At 34.1% G+C, this 22,171-nt stretch overlaps 1 protein-coding gene across 2 annotated transcripts in view; it reads right to left on the reverse strand.

The window, feature by feature from the left end:
- Nucleotides 1-22,171, reverse strand: part of FAF1 (Fas associated factor 1) — a 566,821-nt gene that overhangs the window by 355,715 nt on the left and 188,935 nt on the right. For both annotated transcript variants that reach the window (XM_073233907.1, XM_037021905.2), the window contains exons 3-4: nucleotides 20,562-20,608; nucleotides 8,608-8,813 (exon numbers count right to left, since the gene is read on the reverse strand). In XM_073233907.1, coding sequence (XP_073090008.1) covers nucleotides 8,608-8,713 — 106 coding nt within the window. In that variant the 5' untranslated portion in view covers nucleotides 8,714-8,813; nucleotides 20,562-20,608. The remainder of the gene's footprint in view (nucleotides 1-8,607; nucleotides 8,814-20,561; nucleotides 20,609-22,171) is intronic.

Raw genomic sequence — 22,171 nt, forward strand, 5'->3', positions numbered from 1 at the left:
TCCTGAACTACTTTTCAGGCTCAAAATGCACTTGCTAACTTTTTAAGTCTTTCCATACTCAGTATGATTCTTTGAAACTAAAATGGTATCCAATACAGTGAAAACAGTTTTTAGAAAGTAGGCAAATGGTTTTAACAACAGACCTATTTTTCTTCATTCTAAAAATGGAACTAAGGTTATGGTAAATAAGCCCAGCTAAAATAGGTTTGTTGATGGCACTGATTCAACAAACTTTATTTAACAAATATCTGTATGTTAAGTTAAATTCATTGCTAGATCTTACAAGCATTATAATACATAATAATTCCTATCCCCAAGATCATACTACTTCACACTATATACTATTTTATAAAACCAATGCTTTAAAAGAATTCTTTACATTTATTCAAGATAAGAAAACCCAGAAGGATTTTGTAGTAAAATGAAACTACTGTAATAACCAGAACACTAAAAACATTAACAGACATTGTAATTTCCACTAGGTGTCACTCTGATATAAAGTTCCTGGATGTGTTTAGTCTTGCCTTTATATGTTGAGTCTTCCTGGTAATAACATGGAAAGCTGCATTATCTTTTTAAAGCTGCATTTATCTTTTTAATATTTATACATATATAGAAAAGTTATTATTTATTCAATTCCTTAATAACAGTAACATAATCTGTATGTATAAACTATTTAACAATTGTAGTTCAGGTCACATAAACTTTAATAGAGTTTATTTTTTAAATTTCCTATGGTAGGTAAATTAATATACATACAAATATACACATATGCTCATTTATTGAATCAGTTATGTTCCCAACTTATTTTCTCGGCAGGTACTAGACATTGCGCTTAGAGAAAGAATTTATAAAATAAGACCTGGTCCCTAAGTTTGAAAAGTTAACATTTACAAAGGAAACCTGAAACACAAAGAATAAGATGTTTTAATTCATTTAAAAGTATATATAACATTTTATGGGATCACAGGGGATGAAATAACCATACCCATGGAAGTTAGAAAAGATTTCATGAAGGGAGGATATTTATGTGAGGTACTGAAACATGAGCATGAGTTTTCTGTAAAACTAAAACAAGAAAGGGAAAATCAAATAGGATATAGGAAATAGGGATCCATTGAAAGATATGTGGGGGCATTTATATTCTAGAAAGATCACTATAAAGCAACTACATAAAGTACAGACTAGAGGAAGAAGGAAACTTAAAGAATGGAAATTAAAGGATTTATTTTAATAAGTCATAAAGAAATTAATTCCTCAACTGTAAAAGAAGGAATGAAATAAAGGAGGGATTCAAATCATATTGGATAAAACTAACAGAATATAATCAATCAAATGCATGAAAGAAGTAAAAGAAGGAAAAAGAAGTCCCAAATACCTAAGTGTGCCTTCCATAGTAATGCATACCAACAAACCAACAGTTAATACATAGAAAGCATATGACACAATTCTCTTACTAGCATGTAATTCATAATAAAAGAGTAACTACAATCCAAAATAAATAAAACATTGGAACAGACAGGAAAAGTGCATATTATACAATAACAGTAACTTGTTTGTAACTCATTTTGAATCAATCTCATGCACAACACATCTTCAACTTTCACTGCTTTTGTTTTCAAACAGAATGACTGATGAATTGATTTCTTCTACTCTATCATACTTGGACACAAGTCTCTTTTTGTACTGAAGTGAATCATAAAGCCAACAGTTTCAAAATGTGACCCCTGGAAATTTTATCAAGTTTCTATCACAAACTTTATGTTCCATAGTCATATTCTCTGAGTTAAGATATAAAATTAAAGTACAATGTTAACATATATAATCCTGGTAAGCCAGCATTTCTGATTACCATCCTCGAAATGAGCAGGGGCTTTCACTCCAACTCAGTAAACAATGAAAAAGTGGTTCAAATGATCAAAACACCCATGAACTTTCACCATGGATATGGAATACTAAATATTCCATCAGTAAAAAGAACCAGGTCACTTTGAAATGAGATACTGTTAACTACTTAGCCACATACTATATAACAGCAGTTAAAATTTATTTAATATAGGATTAGATTCAAATTTTCTTGGAACAGATAAGAATTGAAATAACATTAAGATTTAAAAGAAAAAGTGTGACATAGCACTGGGTTCTTTTCCCTATGAGAATAAAAATATTTATCATTAAACTAAGAAAGTAAAGGTCTAGTAACACCTTACCTAAGGTGTTAATACACCAAGAATTAACTAATTTAATTAATATACCAAGAATGCCTTAGCAATATTACTGAAAATCTATATAAGTAAAAAGCATGGTCAAATGTGACTAATTATTATCAAGATAATAAAACTATTTTTCAAGTATGAGCAGATGGATTTTGATGACTTAAAAATACCAATTCATTTTAAATAACAACAAAGAGATAGAAACTATAAAATACAACCAACAAATTCTGGAGATGATGAATGTAATTGAATTGAAAAATTGACTAATGGGGCTCAATAACAGACTTGATCAACCAGAAGAAAGAATCTGTAAACTTGAACACACATCATTTGTAGTTTTTGCAGTCAGAACAAAAAAAAGAAAAAAAAACATGAAAAAAGGGGAAGAAAGACTAAATGACTTATGAACACCATTAAAGGACCAATATGTGCATTATGGGAGGTGCAGAGAAGAAGAGAAAAAAGGGGCAAAATAATTATTTGTAGAAGTAATGTTCAAACATTTCCCAAATCTGGGGAAAGAAATAAACATGATTGAAGAGCAGAAGATCCCAAAAAGGATAAGTCCTAACAAGTCCACCCCAAACCACATTAAAATCACATTGTCAAATTAATCAACAAAGAGAGATTTGGAAGCAATAAGAGAAAATCTCATCACTTATACGGAGCTGCCCAGGACTATCAGCAGAAACCTTACAGACCACAAGGGACAAGGATGATATATTCAAAGTGCTGAAAGAAAAAACTGTCAAACAAGAATGCTACATCCAGCAAAATGACCTTCAAACATTAAGGAGAAATACTTTCCCAGATAAACAAAAGCTGAGAGTTCATCAACACTAGACCTATCTTATAAGAAATGCTAAAGCATGTACTTAAAGTTGAAGGAAAAGGACATGAAACAGCAACACAGGAGTATAAATCTTGCTGCTGAAGGTATGTATAAACAATAATAGAATACTGTAGGCAAATGCAGAATACTCTAACAGTGGTGCTTAAATCACGTTAAGTTAAGGAAATTAAAAGACAATGTATAAAAAATAAATGTAACCATAAAATGAATTAATGGACACATAATATGAAAAGATGTAACTTGTGACATATCAATAACAAGGGGAAGAATAAAAGAATAAGACTTTTTGCATGTCAATTAAGTTATCAGGTTAAAATAGATTATTGAAACTATAACATGTCTCATGTAAGTCCCATGGTAACTACAAAGATAAAACCTATAGATTATAAACAAAAGAAAAAACTCAAAGTATGACACTACAAAAATCAATGAACACAAAGAAAAAAAGCATGAGAGAAAAGAAGGACAAAAAAGATATGACAGTAAGAAAGTAACAAAGTGGCAATGGTAAGTCCTTCCCTATCAGTAAGTACTTTAAATGTAAATGAATGAAATTCACCAATCAAAGTGACTGATTGAATGGATTAAAAAAATAAGATCCAACTATATGCTGTCTACAAGAGACTCCCTTTAGATTAATGGACACATAACAAAAGTGAAAGTACAGAAAAAGGTATTCTATGCAAATAGTAACCAAAAGAGAGCAGGGCAGCCATCATTCTAAATAGACTTGTCAGTCAAAAACTGTCACAAGAGAGAGAAGATATTATATAACAATAAAAGGCTCAATTCCCAAGGAAGATGACTAATTATAAATACATAAGCACCCAACATCAAAGCACCCAATAAAAGAAGCAAACAATCACAGAACTGAGAGGAGAAATACAAAACAACATAGTAATTGTAGGGGATTTCAATAATGTATAAGGCTTCCACACAGAAGATTAATAAGGAAACAGAGGACTTGAACAAAACTGTGGACAAAATAAACCTAACAGACATATACAAAACCTTACACATAACAGCAACAGAATACATGTTCTCCTCAAGCACACAAGGAACATTCTCCAGGATAGATGATATATTAGGTCACAAACTAGTCTTACTAAATTTAAGAAAAGCACAGAAAGAAAACTGCTATTGATTTTTAGTTTCATTATTGTAATTGGAAAACACAGTTGATATAACAATTTTCTTTAATTTGTTAAGATTTGGTAGTGACCTAACATGCCATGTGCTCTGGAAAATTCACAAATATGTGGAAATTATGCTTAAACAACTAAGGGCCAAAGAAGAAATCAAAAGAGAAATATTTTGAGACCAGTGAAAACAAAAATACAACATACAAAACTTACGGGATGCATGAAAAGCAGTACTAAGAGGAAAGTTTATATCAGTAAATGTCTACATTAAAAAAGATCTAAAATAAACAATTTTATACCGCTAGGAACTAGAAAAAAAGGAACAATATAAGTCCAAAGTTAGCAGAAGAAAGGAAATAATGAAGATTAGAGCAGAAATAAATGAAAAGAAAATAAAAAAACAATAGAGAAAAAAACCAATGAAAACAAGAGTTGATACTTAAAAAGATCAACAAAATTGACAAACTTTTAGCCTAAGCTAGGGGGAAAAAAGAGAGAAGACTACAAAAACATCAGAAATGAAAAAAAAAAAGACAACTGACACCACAGAAATAAAAAGGATCATAGGAGACTGCAATAAACAATTACATGCCAACAAATAGGATACTCTAGAAGAAATGGGTAAATTCCCAGAAACAAATAACCTAACAAGACTGAATCATGAAGAAATAGAAAATGTGAACAGAACTATAATAAGAAGACTGAATCAGTAATCAAAAACCTCCCAACAAAGAAAAGTGCAGCACCAAATGGCTTTATTGGAGAATTCCACCAAACATTTAAAAAACAATTAATGTCAATCTTTCTCAAAACTGAACAGGAGGAAACACTTCCAAATTCATTTCATGAGGCCAACAGCCTCCTGATGCCAAAGCCAAAGACACCACATGAACAAAAACAAAAACAAAAACAACAGGCCAATATCCCTGATGAATACAGATACAAAAATCCTCAACAAAATACTAGAAAACCCAGTTCAACTGGACATTTAAAGGATCACACACCATGACCAGGTGGAATTTATCCATGGAATGCAAGGATGGTTCAACATATGAAAATCAATCAAAGTGATATACCATATTAACAGAATAAAGGGGAAAACATCACATGATCTATCAATAAATGCAGAAAAAGCAATGACAAAATTCAACACCATTTCATGATAAAAGTGCTCAACAAACTAGAAACAGAAAGAAATGACCTCAACATAATAAAGGCCATATATGAAAAACCCACAGCTAACATCATATTCAATGGTGAACTTTTCCTCTAAAGATCCTAAACAATGCAAGGATGCCCATTCTCATCCCTTCTATTTAACACAGTATTGGAAGTACTAACCAGAGTGATTAGGCAACAAAATGAAATAAAAGCCTCCCAAATCAAAAAGGAAGAAGTAAAACTATCTCTGTTCACAGGTGATATGATCTTACATATCATATCAGAAAACTTGAAAGATTCTACCAAAAACAAAACACATTGTTAGAACTAATAAATTCAGCAAACTTGCAGAATAAAAAATCAATTTCTATAAACAAACATCAAAAAATCTGAAAAGGAAACTAATCAGTTTCTATACACTAACAACAAATGACCCAAAAAAGAAACTAAGAAAACAATTCCATTTATAATAGCATTGAAAAGAATAAAATACATAGGAATAAACATAACCAAAGGGGCAAAAGACTAGCACAATGAAAACTATAAAACATTACTCAAATCAAGAAACAAAATGGAAAGACATCATGTGTTCATAGATTGAAAGACTTAATATTTTATTAAAATGTCCATACTACCCAGAGCGACCTACAAATTCAATGTGATCCCTACCAAAATCCCAAAAGCATTTTTCACAGAAATAGAAAAAACAATGTTAAAATTCATATGAACCACAGAAGACCCTATGTAGCTAAAACAATCTTGAGAAAGAATAAAACTAGAGCCTTCACACTTCCTGACTTCAAAATATTTTACAAAGTCAACAAAACAGTAAGGTACTAGTATAAAGAGAGAAACAGACCAATAGAACAGAATAGAGAGCCCAGAAATAAACCCACACATATAGGTCAAACAATCTTCGACAACGGTGCCATGTCTATATAATAGGGAAAGAATAATCTTTTTAACAAATGGTGAGGGGAAAACTGGATATCCACATGCAAAAAAATGAAATTGGATCTTTATGTTACACCATACACAAAAATTAAGTCAAAATGGATTAAATAATACATAAAATTATTCTGAAACTATAAAATTCCTAGAAGAAAACAAAGAAAAAGCTTCATAATATTAGTCTGAGAAATGATTTCTTGGGCATGACACCAGAAGCATAGAAAACAAAAGTCAAAATAGACAATGCGACTATATTAAACTAAAAAGCTTCTGTCAGCAAAGGAAACATCAACAGAGTAGAAAGGCAACCTACAGAATGGGAGAGAACATCTGCAAACCATATATGTGATAAGGTGTTAATATTCCAAATATAAAAAGAAACCCTACAATCCAATAGCAAAAAGTAAACCCAATTTAAAAATGGGCAAAGGACTTGAACAGACATTTCTCCAAATACATACAAATGACCAATAGGTTTATGAAAAGATGTTCAATATCACTAATCATTATGTACATGCAAACCAAAACCACAGTGAGATATCACTCATACCTATTAAGATGGCCATTATTTTTAAAAAAAAATCAGAAGATAACAATTATTGTTAAGAATGAGGATGAATTGGACCCTTGTGCACTACTGGTAAAAATGTAAAATCCCACTATGCAGCCACTATGGAAAAGGGTATGGAAGCTCCCCCCAAAATTAAAAATATAACTAACATATGATCCAACAATCCCACTTCTGAGTATTTACCCAGAAGAATTGAAAAAGGGGTCTCAATTATTTGTAATCCCATGTCACAATAGCCAAAATTCCCAATAGGTTGGGAACAACCTCAATGTCCATTAACAGATGAATGGATAAAGAAAATGTGGTATATCTCTACAACAGAATATTATTCAGCCTTTAAAAAAAGGAAGAAAATCCTGTAAAATGCTAAAGCATGGATGAACCTTAAGGATATATACTAAGTGAAATAAGCCAGACACAGAAGGTGAAATACTGGATGATTCCACTTATCTGAGGTATTTAAAGTAGTCAAACTCTTAGAAGCAGAAAGTAGAATGATGGATGCCAGAGGCTAGAGGGAAAATGGGGAGTTAGCCAATGGTTACAAAGTTTCAGTTATGCAAGATGAACAAGTTCTAAAGATCTGCTGTGAACAATGCACATACAGTTAACATAACTATACAGTACACTCAAAACAGTTTGTTAAGAGGACGGACCTCATATTATGTGATTTTTTTACCACAATTTTTAAAAAGGGGAGGATGCATAGGTGAATATTTTGGGGATGGACATATGGAGAAATGGCTGGACTAGGACAGGAATCTAGGCAAAAGAACAGGTAATGGCCTTCAATGGGCTAATAACCTATTCAAGAAACTAAAAGAAGTCTATTACAACTTAGGCGTGGTGAGCAAGGAGGAGTATGGTAAGATGAAAACTAGAAATGTGGCAGGGACCTGATCAAGCAGGGACTTATAGGCCAGGTTAAAAGATTTTAATTCTATCCTAAAAACAGTAGAAAGTTTCTAAATGGTTTTAAAGGGAATAACAATCTGATCAGTGCTTGGGAATGTTCACTCTTCTAATAGCCTTGCTTTCTCTATAATGTACCTCAATTAATGAAATTAAGCAAAACTAGGAAAGGATGTCCCCAAAAAAGAACAAAGGCAAAATTTCAAAAATATTTGGAATTTAGATTTAAGGCAAAACTTCATTAAAATAGAAATTTATGCAATTGTTGATTCTATAACAAATACAGATCAAGTATCTGAATCACACAAGTTCAACACAGTTTCTCTTTAGAAATTTGGTAATGTTTATCCAAAAATAGCAGGCACATATTTTAAGTTTCCTTTGAAAGGATAGCACTGAAACATTTATTCAGTTGGCAGGGTGAAGACGGGATGGAAATATGTCTTATTTCTGATCTCTCATTAACTACTCTATGATAAATGAATGAGCTTCAGCTATAAAGTCTAATACACAATTTACTTAATAATTATGGTATTTTTTTAAGTTCCTAATGTTTGATTTGCACTTGCCCTCAAACAGCACCATACAGCATTTCATACATGTGGAACAAAAGAAAAAATTATTCTCAAACTTGACTCAATATCAACAAAGTATTTAAAAACAGAGCACAATAATCTGTATGGGAAAACATTAGTTTCAATTTGCTTTTTGCCCCTCTTGTTGGCAGTCAATTCAAGAGAAAAGAATGTTTATCTACTGAACTTTTTATTTGTGAAGGCTTTATGATAGGAAAAACCTTACCAATGGTACAGCTGTCTTCAAGTACCACATCAACATTTCTGTCTCTGTACTCAACCCTGAAATCCAGCATCCGAGGTTGCCTTTCTACAATTTGCCTGGATGGCATTATGGGTCGAAATGCTGAAGAGGAAGAGGGAGCAGGAGCTGGAGCTGGGTGACTTGCAGGATCAAATGCAGGTCCTGGTAGAGTCTCACCTCCATAGTCACTGAAATATTGACATAAAAAGAAGGATTATCATCAAACAAATAATTACAGATTACTTCTAAGGATCAGATCCATACTTGGCTTATGTCATTCTTCCTATCAAATTTACCTGCCTGTACATCAAGGCCAACTTAAGTTCTATTCTCTCCACAAAATCTCTTCTATTGACTGAGGTCATGTTATTCTCCCTCCCACCCTTGCCATTTTTATGTTTTTTAGTAGTTTCATACATATCATTTAGCATTTAATTAGATTTCTGCCTTATGTTATGTTGGTAAAACATCATTTTAAAATCCGTAAATTAAGAATAGTGTCTTCACTCATTCTCATTTTCTCACTGAATCATTATTTGGTTCATTAACTCTTATTTTCTACAAAAATGGTTTTGAAACTTTACCATTCTTTTTTTTATTTTTTTTTATTTTGGTATTATTAATGGACAATTACATGAGGAACATTATGTTTACTAGACTCCCCCTTTCACCAAGTCCCCCCAACAAACCCCATTACAGTCTCTGTCCATCAGCGTAGTAAGATGCTATAGAGTCACTACTTGTCTTCTCTGTGTTGTACAGCCCTCCCTGTGCCCCCCCTCATTATACATGCTAATCATAATGCCCCCTTTTCCCCCCCACCCCCTTATCCCTCCCTTCCCACCCATCCTCCCCAGTCCCTTTCTCTTTGGTAACTGTTAGTCCATTCTTGGGTTCTGTGAGTCTGCTGCTGTTTTGCTCCTTCAGTTTTTTGTTCTTATACTCACAGATGAGTGAAATCATTTGATACTTGTCTGTCTCCACCTGGCTCATTTCACTGAGCATAATACCCTCTAGCTCCATCCATGTAAAAATTTACCATTCTTTAATCTCCATTCTCCCTATCTCATTCCTCAGTCTTAAAAGATATTTTTTTCTACTTTGCAGAGAAAGTAGATGCCATCAAGAGGAAATTCCCTTACCTTTCTGAAATCAAATCCACAAGCTAACTCTCATATACACTCTCTTTCTCTCTTTCTGTAAAATAGAGGAGATATCATTCTATCTGTGCAAAACCTAAAACCATCTTCTCATTAGTTTTATGTTATGGATTATCCCTTTCTTTCCAGTATCTTCAACATGTCTTTCTCTTCTGGATTTTTCTCAGTAACATTTAAATGTGTCTGAATCTCTCCCTTCTTAAAATATAAAAATGAAATCCTGGTCTGACCCCTTAATAGTTGTCTCACTTGTAAAGTGGTAAAATTAATCATATTTGTATGTATTAAATCAGATCATGTGTATGCAAAGCTCAGTACAATGCCTGGTATGTAGTAAGATCTCAGACCTCAAGCTCAGTATATACAAAGTTTAACCCATTACTGTTTCCCCAAAGATGATCCTCCTCCGTTATTCCTCATATCAGGTACCCACTTCAGAAACCTCTGCCATTATTCTTGTCCCCTTCTTATCTCTCAACTCCCACATCTAATCAGTCCTTTCAATTTTATCTCCTAAATATCTGTTAGATAAGTTATCCACCTTTCCCCTCTGAAGCTGCCACCCTAGTCCAAGCATTTACATGGACTAAATGCCATAGCCTCCTAACCAATCTCTCCATATGCACACTTGCTCTTCTGCATTTCATTTCATACCAATACTAGACTGAAATTAAAGACAGAAATGTCTTCACGTCATTTTCTTCAATACTCTCTTCTGCTCCTCATATAAATAAAGTGGAATACAAGGCCCAGTATAATCTGAATCCTATCTACCTTCCTATCTTTATCTTGTGTTATGTTATCTCCATCTTTCTATGCTACTAGCCACAAAAACCTTTCATTTCTTCTGTCTCACCTTGATTCTTTCCATTTCATGGGGAAAATAGACTGTTCCTTGTAAGAATATTCTTTCCTTCCCATACCATCCTTAAATTCCATCTTCTTCTAGCTAATTATATTTATCCTTCAGATTTCAGATTAAATGTTTTTCAATTTACAGCATGTTTCACTACCTCAAACTAGCTCTAATTCTTCACCACTATCAGTAATTACATATTTAGTGCATAATAAATCATTTGATGCTTAAGACCCCACTAGGATGTAAGTTCCATAAAAGCAACCCTCACATTTGTGCTTTTCATGGTTGTATCTTCTGCCCTGAGCTCAAGATTTTATACATACAAAGTACTTAAATATTTGACAAGCTCATGATAAAGGAATAATTATTAAAGAATTTGGTTTTTCTCTGACCTAATTTTTCTCATATATTGTCCCTTTTTTTCCTCACTGGGAGAAGTAGGGAGGAAGGGAACATTAGGAATGCTTTCTGCATTCCTTGTTGAAACATCATTATTGTGTATACCTTCTATCACCACTAGAACTACAAACTCAGTTCTAACAAACATCTTTCTTCTCACCCTGAATTTAACAAAAAACAATGGACTAGGATTATATAATGAGAACCTAAATAGGAACAAGAATGACCAAAAACATGCCAAGTTAAGCGCTGTTCATATAATCAAACAGGAGAAATATTTACATTTACTTCATCCTCTTGCTTTGATCAGTGTTTATCAAATTAAGGTATATAAATGATTTAGTGAGCTGTGATCACTCTTTTAAAAAAACAGAATAGGATATAAATTATCAGTGTGTGTCACTTAGTAGTTAAGACCAAGTATTGTTTAATAAAACTTCTGATTCTGGCATATATTTGTATATGTGTGTATTGGATTCCAAGTATTTCTCTTTGAGTCATAGTCAAAAAAAGGCTGCAAGTAACTAGGTTAGATCTCAAAACAGTTCAGATACTCTAGTAATCACTGATCCAGAGATAAAACCTACCCTTTCTTCCAGTTGTTAGATACAAAGAAAGTAATCTTGGAAGGAAGACATGGGAACAGAGAAAATGTCCAAAGCAGGAAAAAATGTCCCTGTTAAAATCCAAAATGAAGTCTTAAGTATTTACAAACAGAATCTGTACAGTGATACTTCACATCTCTAAATTTTGTCACAACTTCTCAGAACCTAACAAAAATAGCTAAAGTTAGTAGGCTGGTCAACGACTTACTCTTTTCTTGACTCCAAATTCACCCTTCTTTAGTCTATTCTGTGATGCTGGAGCTAGTATTCTGCAAAATTATATTTTCCTTTTATAGTTTCCTGATAGATTCTGCCAATAAGGAATACTAGATAGAGATTAATAGTTGGAAAGAAAGGAGGGAAGACTTCCTTTTTCTTGTTTACATGCATTTCCATTAGTGTCACCCTGTAGTTTCAGTCTCTTGCTTTATTCGACAGTATTCTAACCAGCATCTTAACAACCTTCAGAGATACCAGTAGCAGTTGAACAATACTTTCTCCAGAGGTCTGACCCCCAGCTCCATGGGGCCCCTCTGAGCTGCAAAGTTCTGTTAAACCCTTTGTTCCCTAGGCCTAAGAGTGCTAACTTCCTGAAACATTTATTCTATCTAGGTTACTCTGTTTTACTTTTCGTTATTTAAGTCTGCCACATCTGTGTAACCAATCCTACATTAAATTCCCCTCATTGAAAAACCCTAGTGTGGTTTCATTTTCTTGATAATAGGGGTGTCCCATGAAACACAGGATTCATGAACTGGCTTGAGTTGTCCTTGACCTTCAGTGCACTGCTGAGCTCCTTGCCAGTGTCAAAAGGGACACTAGTAATCCAAGCCATGTATTGACATAATGATAAATTATCACTTGTAGTTAATCATGATCACATACCTACTGAAACAAGTGCCTAAGGGGATCAATGACTATTTGACTTCACCATTGTGGTGGCAATAATGACAACGATGACTCTGGGCTGGCTGCCTCTGACTATAACGTAAAACTTACAGAAGAAAATGATATACTTGGGATCTTTAACTTTCAGTTCAAGTCATCATAAGGAAGCTACAGAGCTTTTGAAGTAACCCTTTAAAAAGAGTTTCTTATAGCCACAGATATGATCCTGCTGAGAATTATATCGAAAATTTAATTTTTCAGCTTTCATAATTACATTGCAAGTTGAATACACATACTTTCTAAGTCTCCTTAATGCCAGTCACAGCACTGGTTTTTTGGAAGAAGTGGAATCTTAAGATATGAAATAGGGATACTTGAATGGACTCAGATGAAGGTTAGACTTTTGAACCCATAGAGTCTCTCTGAGCCTCTTTTATAAGGAGAAATAGTTCCTGCTCCTATGACTTTGAGAAGGTTGCCCAGCTGTTGCTTGAAAACTATTAACACTCTCACCTGAGACAGTTACCTTGAAGGGGATGCCTATTCTCAAAACCTACTGCCACCATTCCTTATTGCCAGATGCAGGCAAACTCCAAGAAAATAAGTACAATGTCTCAACTGACAGGGGATGGCTTATATTCAAAAACAATTATAATATTTTGATGAACTGTATAAGCAGCAACCTAGGGAATAGGTATGGAAAGGAATTTGAAGTGAGTATGACCGTAAGAGTTTGGACATGGCTAACCATAACGTATTTGCTTAAGCAGCTATAAGTACCCCTAATTGTTTGTTGACTGAATAATACTTCAGTCCCAAAGAAGCTTACATTTAATGAGGATGAAATAATCAAACTTTCCTGGCACAATGTAAAAGAAATCCAGATTAGAAAAAGAGAAATTTTCAAGATCTGTCATGTACAACCTGAATGTACACACATCTCCTACTATACAGTCCATGAGGACCCAGAGAACATTACATCAAAGAATTGAGAAATACACTAGTAAGGGAATCTGCATTCTTGAAAAACACTGTAGTGGCTGTCTTCTCTGGGGTAGAAATGACATGGGGAGATGACACCACTAAGACACTCCCTAATGGGCATAATGAGATACCAGAGTACAGGGGCCAAGTGGCAGAATTTAGTAAGAAAAAGGTGTGAGCAATTATGTTAATGGACAGCATGGACAAAAAGTGGCAGTCAGAAGATTTCAACCTACAGAGATCTTCAGTAGTGTGTAACTGAACATGGCATTTCTAAGGAACAAAATTAAGTCAGTCAACTAAATTATTACTTGATCTATAAACAATAGAAACCCTAGACCTGGGAGCCTAAATCCTAATGTCCACAAACACAGTGGAGAGTCACAGTCACTCCCAGTTTCCCAACACAAATTGGTTCATAAACATAAAGTTCCTGTTCCCTATCACGACAATTGAATAGAGCCACATATAGGTATTATAAATGTTCCTCTAAGACTTTCCCTAAGTGACCTACAGCCATTTACTAGAGTGTGTATGTACTGATAAAAGGAAAAGTATCTAGATCTTTGGGGGATTATAGATGCTAACTCTAAATTAATACTAATTCCTAGCAAAATAATGTGGAAGATTATGGTGGTAAATGAAGTGTTAGCCCAAATCCACTCACACTGGATGTAAATAATCTGTCAATCTACCTTTCAGTTTTTAACCCAAATCCTAGATGGACACCTGCAAGAGACACACTCCGTAACTGGTAGACATTTCATATTGGCTTACTGACCCATGGAGTTTATTATGTAGGAAGTGTTATTAAGTAGGAAAGAACAGGAAGAAACTGATTTTTCATATACTTTTTCCCCTCTCTGTATTAATTTGCAAGCACCATGACAAGCATTTTGCTTTCATACAGCAGGGTAAATAATACACTTTCAACTGTCTTTTCCTGAGCATTTTGTCAACCCTCATGCTCTCTGTCATAATAACCTAGTGTGGAGAGATCTTGATCTCCTAGGCATTCCACAAAACAACACTGCATTGATAACAATGTGGATTATTCGTCCTGAAGAGCCAAAGGAGCAAGTCCTTGGATGCTTTGGTAACACATGCATGCTAGAAATTAGGAGATATGCACCACAAAAATGCAGAGGCCTGTCACCGTGGTGAAGTTTCTGGGGACCAGGGTCAGAAGCACGTCAGGGGAAAAGTTCAGTTGCTATACCTTGTACTTTACATCAATATCTAAGACATAACTAAGTTAACTGAAGAAGAAAAAATTTAGACTAGGTAAAAAAATGGTTACATATAATATGCTGGCACCAACCAAAATAAACTGCTGAAGCACTACAGCCCAAGTAATAGATATCCCTGAAAAACAGTAGTGAAAGAAAAGCCTCCCAGTGGGGAGAACTTGAGGTTGTACCATTTCATTTAGAGAGACAGCCTGAGGTACAAATTACATTGAATCACGGGCAACAGTTTTAGCAGGTTGGCCAGCTCCTCAGGACTTAGAAAGAATAAAAGGATGACTGGGTGACAAGAAGTCTGGAAAGAGATATGTAAACGGATGTTTTACAGTAGACACAAATATGAATATATATTTCTGATATTTGTTACCTATAGGCTACCCACTAAAAAAAGGGCTCTCAAAGTAGGTAAGATGGCATGGATCTATTAATGTCAGTCAGCTTTTTTCCCCTTGCTACCCCAGGGCTGCTCAATTCATTAATGTATAGTATGGCCATGCCAACAAGGGAAGAGGTTAAGCACAAGGATACAACATCAACTTCCTCTCACCAAGTCTCAGTCTGGCTAGGGAAACTACTGAATGACTGAAGTGCAAACAGAGACCAGTACTGAGGCCCCAATATGGCACCATTCATCAAGAATCTGGTAATGGATCATTTCTATCATGGAGAGGGCAGGGATCTATTCTCATTTAAAAAGAGTTTTCTGGATATAAAATTGACTTCCCTGACAGCAATGCTTCTGCCATCACCAGCATTCATGGATTTAGGGAATACTTTATTGACCTATGGCTTCTCACACAACAGTTTCTAACAAAGGAACTCATTTCACAGCAAAACAAATGCAATGCTAGTGTAATTTGAGTATACCGTTACTCAAAAATAGCTAGCTTGATAAACAGTGGAATGGCCTGATGAAGACAGCTATGGCACAGGCTAGGAAACAACACCCTCAAAAATTGGGGTTCCACCATAAAAGATGTGGTATATGCTTTATATCAGTGACCAAAACACAGTATTTCCAATATTGCCAGAAAACGTGAGTTTGGGAAGTGGTTCCTCTTATTAATGCCTAATAAATTGCCAAATTTTTGCTTTCTGCAACTTTGAGCTCTGCTGGTTTAGAGATCTTAGGTCCCAAGGATGTAATCTTTCCACAAAACACTGAGTTAGAATTTGAGAATGCCACCTGATCATTTTGTACTCCTCATGCTACTGAATCAACTAGCAAAGGAGGAGGTCCTAGCTGGACTGACTGGTCCTGATTACAAGAAAAAAAATGGGTTGCTGCTGCACAAAGACCTATTTTCTGGGGTATGTCCAATAATAAGAGTTAATGGGAAATCACAACCAATTTTATAAAGGCAGGTCCACTGCGGATTCTGACTTTTTGACAATGAGTATTTGAGATGTCCCACTATGTAAAGAAGCTTGACTATTTGAGGTACTGGCAGAGGGTATATAGAATAAATAGTGGAAGAAGAAAATGGTAAGTATCAACCATGGCCTTATGACCAGTACAGAAACAAGGACTGTAACAGCACATACAAGCATGGTCAAACACACATAAGCTTTTCTTTTTACAGTCTGCACATTGATCTTATCAACATAACCCTAGCAATGATATCACCATAACAATGGCAGCTACTTTGTTTCAGAATCAGCTGTTGGTGTTAACTTCTAGCTTCCTTCAATATTTCAAAGTGAGTGGTTGCATCCTGTTAGAGGAGGAGTACCAGCTGAGCAGGACTGCTTTTTCATGTTTGGGACTAAGTTCCTAGCGCCCTTCCTCTGAACTTCAGAGTTCTATAAACCTTTCTATCCTCTTTTTTTTCTCCTCCAGTACTAGGAGTGACTTTGTGCTCTTCAGTGGCCATCAGGTGGCTCTTCTGGACAGTCCTGTCCTGGAGAAGGCCTACTGGAGTGGGCACCTTGTACTTGGCCTATATAGTCCCAATGTTGTCCAACCCATCTGGGCTTGGTGGTCCAACTGTTTCCTGTAGTCACTGTATTATATTTGGATTGTCTTAGCACATGCTTTATGCTCTTTCAACCTGCTCCACATCTGTGGAGCTGACTTCCTCGTGAGTTTCCTAATGCGCTTTTTTTTCCTTTACCAAATCCTAACTCTAGGAGACAGTTAAACATTTCTAATCAGAGCAGGTGTGTTTGTTAGGCACAAAGAGGGTTTTTTTGTTTTGTTTTGTTTTTTAACAATTACCACTTGAGAATTTTCTTTATATAAACTATAATTACTCTATTTCAAGATCAATAAAAAACAATGAATTCAGAGTTTTTCAGTACCAATCCAAAAGAAATGAGAGGAAGGCACAGACTAACAGTCAATGAATGAGCCTATCAGTTTTGACTAATGTTTAATGACATCCAAAGATTGCAGAGGAATCCAAAAAGAAGCATTTTTTAAACTTCTCATCTATAAAGACTACCATCCTATAATTTGACCTTCTCATTATTCTTTTCTAGTTAATAATTTTTAAAAAAAGACACTTATTAGTAAGGGAAACACTATGGAGAAATCTCTTTCAGACCTAAACTTCAACTAAAGGAATGTTTTTTTAATTGTACTTATTTCAATTTTTAAAAGTCCATCCTATGGTAAAATCTCTAGGTACCAAAAACAACAACAACAACAACAACAACAAAAGTGTTTTAAAGATAAACTTGTCTTCAGAAAAAAATACGACTTTTTTAAATGGACATAAGAGAAGAAAATAAAGAGACTAACTGGTCAAAATAGATATTTTCTAAAACAGAAAACCTCAACATCTATATATCCTGGAAGGAAAAGATCAAGGTCTGAAAACAAGGTTTTTCTTCTCTAAGTTTCATCAATGAATTAAACAGTGGGAAAAGAAATATACATGTGTTTTGGTCATAAAATAAATATGGGTTGATAAATACCACCCAGTTAGTCAATAAATAAAATAATGTTATTAATTCATAAAATTTTTAGAAAACATATTATCTGCTTTATACTATTATAAGTAATTCCTTAGCACTTCTTTTAACAATAACTATCTCCAAAAATAATTTTTTAAAAATGTCTGGACAATACACTAAATGAAATATACCAAGATGTAGTAAATGCACATGCACACATTTGTTCAATTCAAAACTTAAATGTGTTTGTGACTGATTGAATGTTTACATTTATGACTGCATGAGTTATACACTTTATAAATATGTTGTATATTAGCAGTATATTGTCTCGTGAAATAAGCCTTGGAGGATGAGGCAGAAGACTCGCTTATATTCCTGACTCCATCAACATCATGCTGTATCACCTGGGCCAAGTCACGTCATGACATACTCTACCTCTAAAGTGACTGTAAAACAAAGCTGTAGGAGAAAGATGTTCTATACATGTACTAAATCTCAACTTTTTTACCCAGAGGAAAAAAATCTTAAAGTTGTGATATGCCTGGCTTACTGACCTTCAAAAGGACAGGTCTAAAAGAAAGGGCATGACTTTTAAAATGAGACAATCTAGACTTCACCACCTACTATATACTTCTGACCTTGGGTGAGTCTATGTAAACTCTCCAACCTTGAGTTTCCTCATCTATGAAACATGAACATTTATCTCTTAAGGGTTGCAATGAGTATTAATTGATCAAAAAGACATTAATTACGTAGCACAATGCCTTAATAATTAAACAAATATTAGTTTCTTTACCTTGAATTTTATGGATACCCTAAAAACCATATTCCCACTTTTGAATTCATGCAAAATTCTAATTTCAAGAAAAGCCATTAAAGCACAGGGATCAGGCACTTCTCCCTCCGAAAATAATTCATCTTTAAAAATCTCTTTTTGGTAGCTCTTTTCCCTGTTAAGGTATAAATTGACAAGTTAAGAGTCAATTTTATTCACAAAGTACATTCAACTTCACTACAAAAAAAATCAAACATACAAAGCAAAGATCCTTTTAACTGCCTATATATACCATTCCTAACATCGTGTCTTCCACTTTCAGTATTAAGCCTATGTGAAAGTACAAAAAGCCCTCTTTCATTTTCCTCTGATCAGCAGACATACAAGAAGAATTTTTCAGTTACGTCAAATCCACAGTGATTTCAAAGTTAAAGAACAAAGTTAGGAAGGAAAATAGTTAAGAACTATTAATAGATACAATTGACTTTCCTCTGTGGACACATGATTCATTCCTTTAATTTAACAAGCAAACAAAACAAAAACTCAACCTGATAACCTGATGAAGGTTAAACCTCAAATAATATAGTAACCTTATTAAAAACCAATTCAGTACTGACTCTCTAGCTACCAAATATATTAAGCAAAAAACATCATCTGTGATAGGAGAGCTGAGATGTCTCCAGGGATGAGGGAATTTCTACAGTTCACCCATAGCAAATACTATTAATTTGAAGATATATCCAATATGTACTCAGAACCCAGCAGCTGAATCCACAAGGGTTTAGCAAGTAAAAATTTTGGCATAAAAAATGGAATAACATTTACTCAAGAAAAAAACAGGAGTCATATTTAGCAGTCTAAAATTCTATAAACCAAGAACAAAAAAGATCATGAAAGAAGTTCCTGTAATCATCTGGTTGGCTTTCTGGACAGGGTTTTAATAAAATTGAATGCTTCTGAACTAAAAAAAAAATGGACAACAAAAAATTTGGTACAGATTCTGAAAATCAGTCACATTTACTCTGGATGATACTCTTTCTGTCAGTTTAAAAAAATAGGTGGAGGATAGGTCTGTTTATCATTGCTTTCACCTAAAAACCATTAATCACCAAGGGTGGTATAAATACCAAAACAGAATTTTGCTTCCTTTCTAAATATACAGTTTCCTATAAAGTACAGCACATTTTGTAGGTTTTAATAGGTTTTTTTGATGTTTTTACAACAGTACTTTCTTCCTCTCCAAAACAACCTCACTCCTAGTCTGCTGTTCTGTTTGCCTCATCTGCACTTAGCAGATCATGCTTCAGTGACTTAGAAATCCCAGCCACCAAAATTGCAGCCAAAGTTTGAACTGAGAGGAGAGGGTGCGGGGGGGTGGGAAAATCAAGTAATTAAACTACACTTGGAAGAAAGAATGGTTTTACCTCCTATGACTTTATAGTGTGCTGTTTTAATCCAGAACCAGAGTCTCCAATTTTAAGGAGAGAAAAATATCGATTTATTTTTGACTTAAGGAATTATTTTGTAACTACTATAATTCTCCTAGCATCATCTTCCAATTGTACCTTCTGACAATGACACAAAACCACAGAGACCACTCCACATGTTAACACTGAATTTTTCAAGTTAAATAGTTCACTGTTAGGGAAGTTTCATTATTAAGGGATTACCCAAATTATTATAAGTTATTGTATACTTAATTTAGAAGCCAAAGAGAGAGGGAAAAATGGTAAGGTTGGAGATAACACCTGTTAAGCTAGATGATAACGGTGCTCTGGGGGTGAGTCATGTCTCCTTTTCTCACTACCAACAGTTTAAATTATTTGGTTCCTTCCATGTTATGAATTAGAAGATGACCTTGAAAAGCTTTCTTAAATACAAAATAAAATCACCTTTAAAAATGGTATATCACCCAATCTATAATAACATTGTACAATTAAAAGTTAGAGACTTTACAAAATTAAAATAACTAATAAAAACATCTGAAAGAACAGTAACTATATTAATGAACTTTGATCACCAAAGATCAAATGCTCTATCAATAAGTAAAACAAAAAAAATAATTGTCTCTTTTTTGCTTTGCTATATTCTCATCTTAACATTAAGCACCCTATAACATACCTTTGTAGAATGCCATTTTCCTGGGGTATTACACCATTGATAGCTGCCTGCAAACAAAAAACACAAGGCCATTTAAAGAGACAGAAAAATGCTTAAGGGTAGGGTAGAGTACAGAATACTCTGAAGGGAAATAAGTATACTTTGAAAATTTAAACAAAATACTAAGTGTTTCCTTAATGACACAAAATGTTTTCTATTAAATGCTTTTTTCTACTTCTCTATAAGAAAAGCGTATTTTAGAAATTTTAAAAAACATGCATTTGGCATACAATACCCCCAAATCTTGAGTCACAAAAGGCTTAAGTCCACAGTCCTCATTCAAGCAAAACAACCACAAAAACCAATGTTTAGGGGTGTCAGAACAAGTAAAATCATTACCTTAAAGTAATCTTTTTAACATTATTTCCTCCCTCAGATTGATAGGAACAGCAAGATGTAAAATCACAAATGAAAAACTCCAGTAAGAATTTAAAAATTAGCTCAGAAATGAAATTCATCCTTTCATGTTATAATCATCACTCTTAATAAAAATGATATTTGGAAGGAAAAAATGAAGGGGCAAAAGTTCTTTGATAAATACAGCACCACAATTATATTAGGTTACAAGAAGACCAGGAACATTACTGAGGAAGTTTTCTTACATAAAACGTTCCTGAAGTTGGTCTCTAAGCTAAGAAGTCACCAATTACTTAGAACATAGTATAAACGTGACATGATATGGTCGTTTTGAAGGCTATTTAATACATCCTGGATTGTGAGCAGTTCACTGTAGGGTAACAGTAAAGATTCTCTAGAGGAGAAAAATGACCACTTCAACTTTGCCTCTGCATCGTAACAACTTCTTCCCTCCCCCTCCCAAATTAAAAAAAAAAAAAAGTTAACACTCCAATGTTTTATCAGCTGCCTGGAAATCAACTGCCAAAAGGAGTTTGTGTATTTTGTGAAACATTAACAAATATTTTCCAGTGTGAGTCAAGTTTACAATGTTATCCTGTTGAATGGAAATAAAGTAGTGTAAGATACCTGCTATGAATTTTCAAAGTTTTAATACTACACTGGCAAAAAACAAAGAAACCCACAGATTAATATAGACAGTGGACACCATAGGACCCTGACAATTCTGAAGGCTCATAGATCCTTTGAGTCAAGCTAACGTTAAACTCAGTTTTCAAAGCCACAAGTTCAATGGAAGCATCTCTACCTAGTGCCAGGTAAATTATCCTTTTTCTGTTGACAGCAATGGTTCCACATACAAATATTTCCTTTGCTAAAAAATAGAAAGCAGTAAGAGAATGTTCCATGATGTTGGAAAAAAACAAAATACCAGAGCTTGAAAAGATTTTGTTCACATTTTCACTATAGAATGTCAAGGTAAAATTAAAAGTACACTAAGGGTTTATAAAGTCCAAAGTTTGAATCTAGATTCTCCCACTTAATTAATTTGATGACCTTAGTCATATTCTATACTCACTGACCTCCTTGAGGCTCAGTTTCCTCATCTGTATAATGAGCTAATAATACTGTATCTTCAGCTAAATGGGCCTCACTTTTGTTCCACAAAGGCAGCAAGTTCTTCTTTCTCAGGGCCTTTGAAGATACTACATGTTTGA

This window comes from Manis javanica, chromosome 4 (genome assembly GCF_040802235.1).
Source record: "Manis javanica isolate MJ-LG chromosome 4, MJ_LKY, whole genome shotgun sequence".
Taxonomy (NCBI): Eukaryota; Metazoa; Chordata; class Mammalia; order Pholidota; family Manidae; genus Manis; species Manis javanica.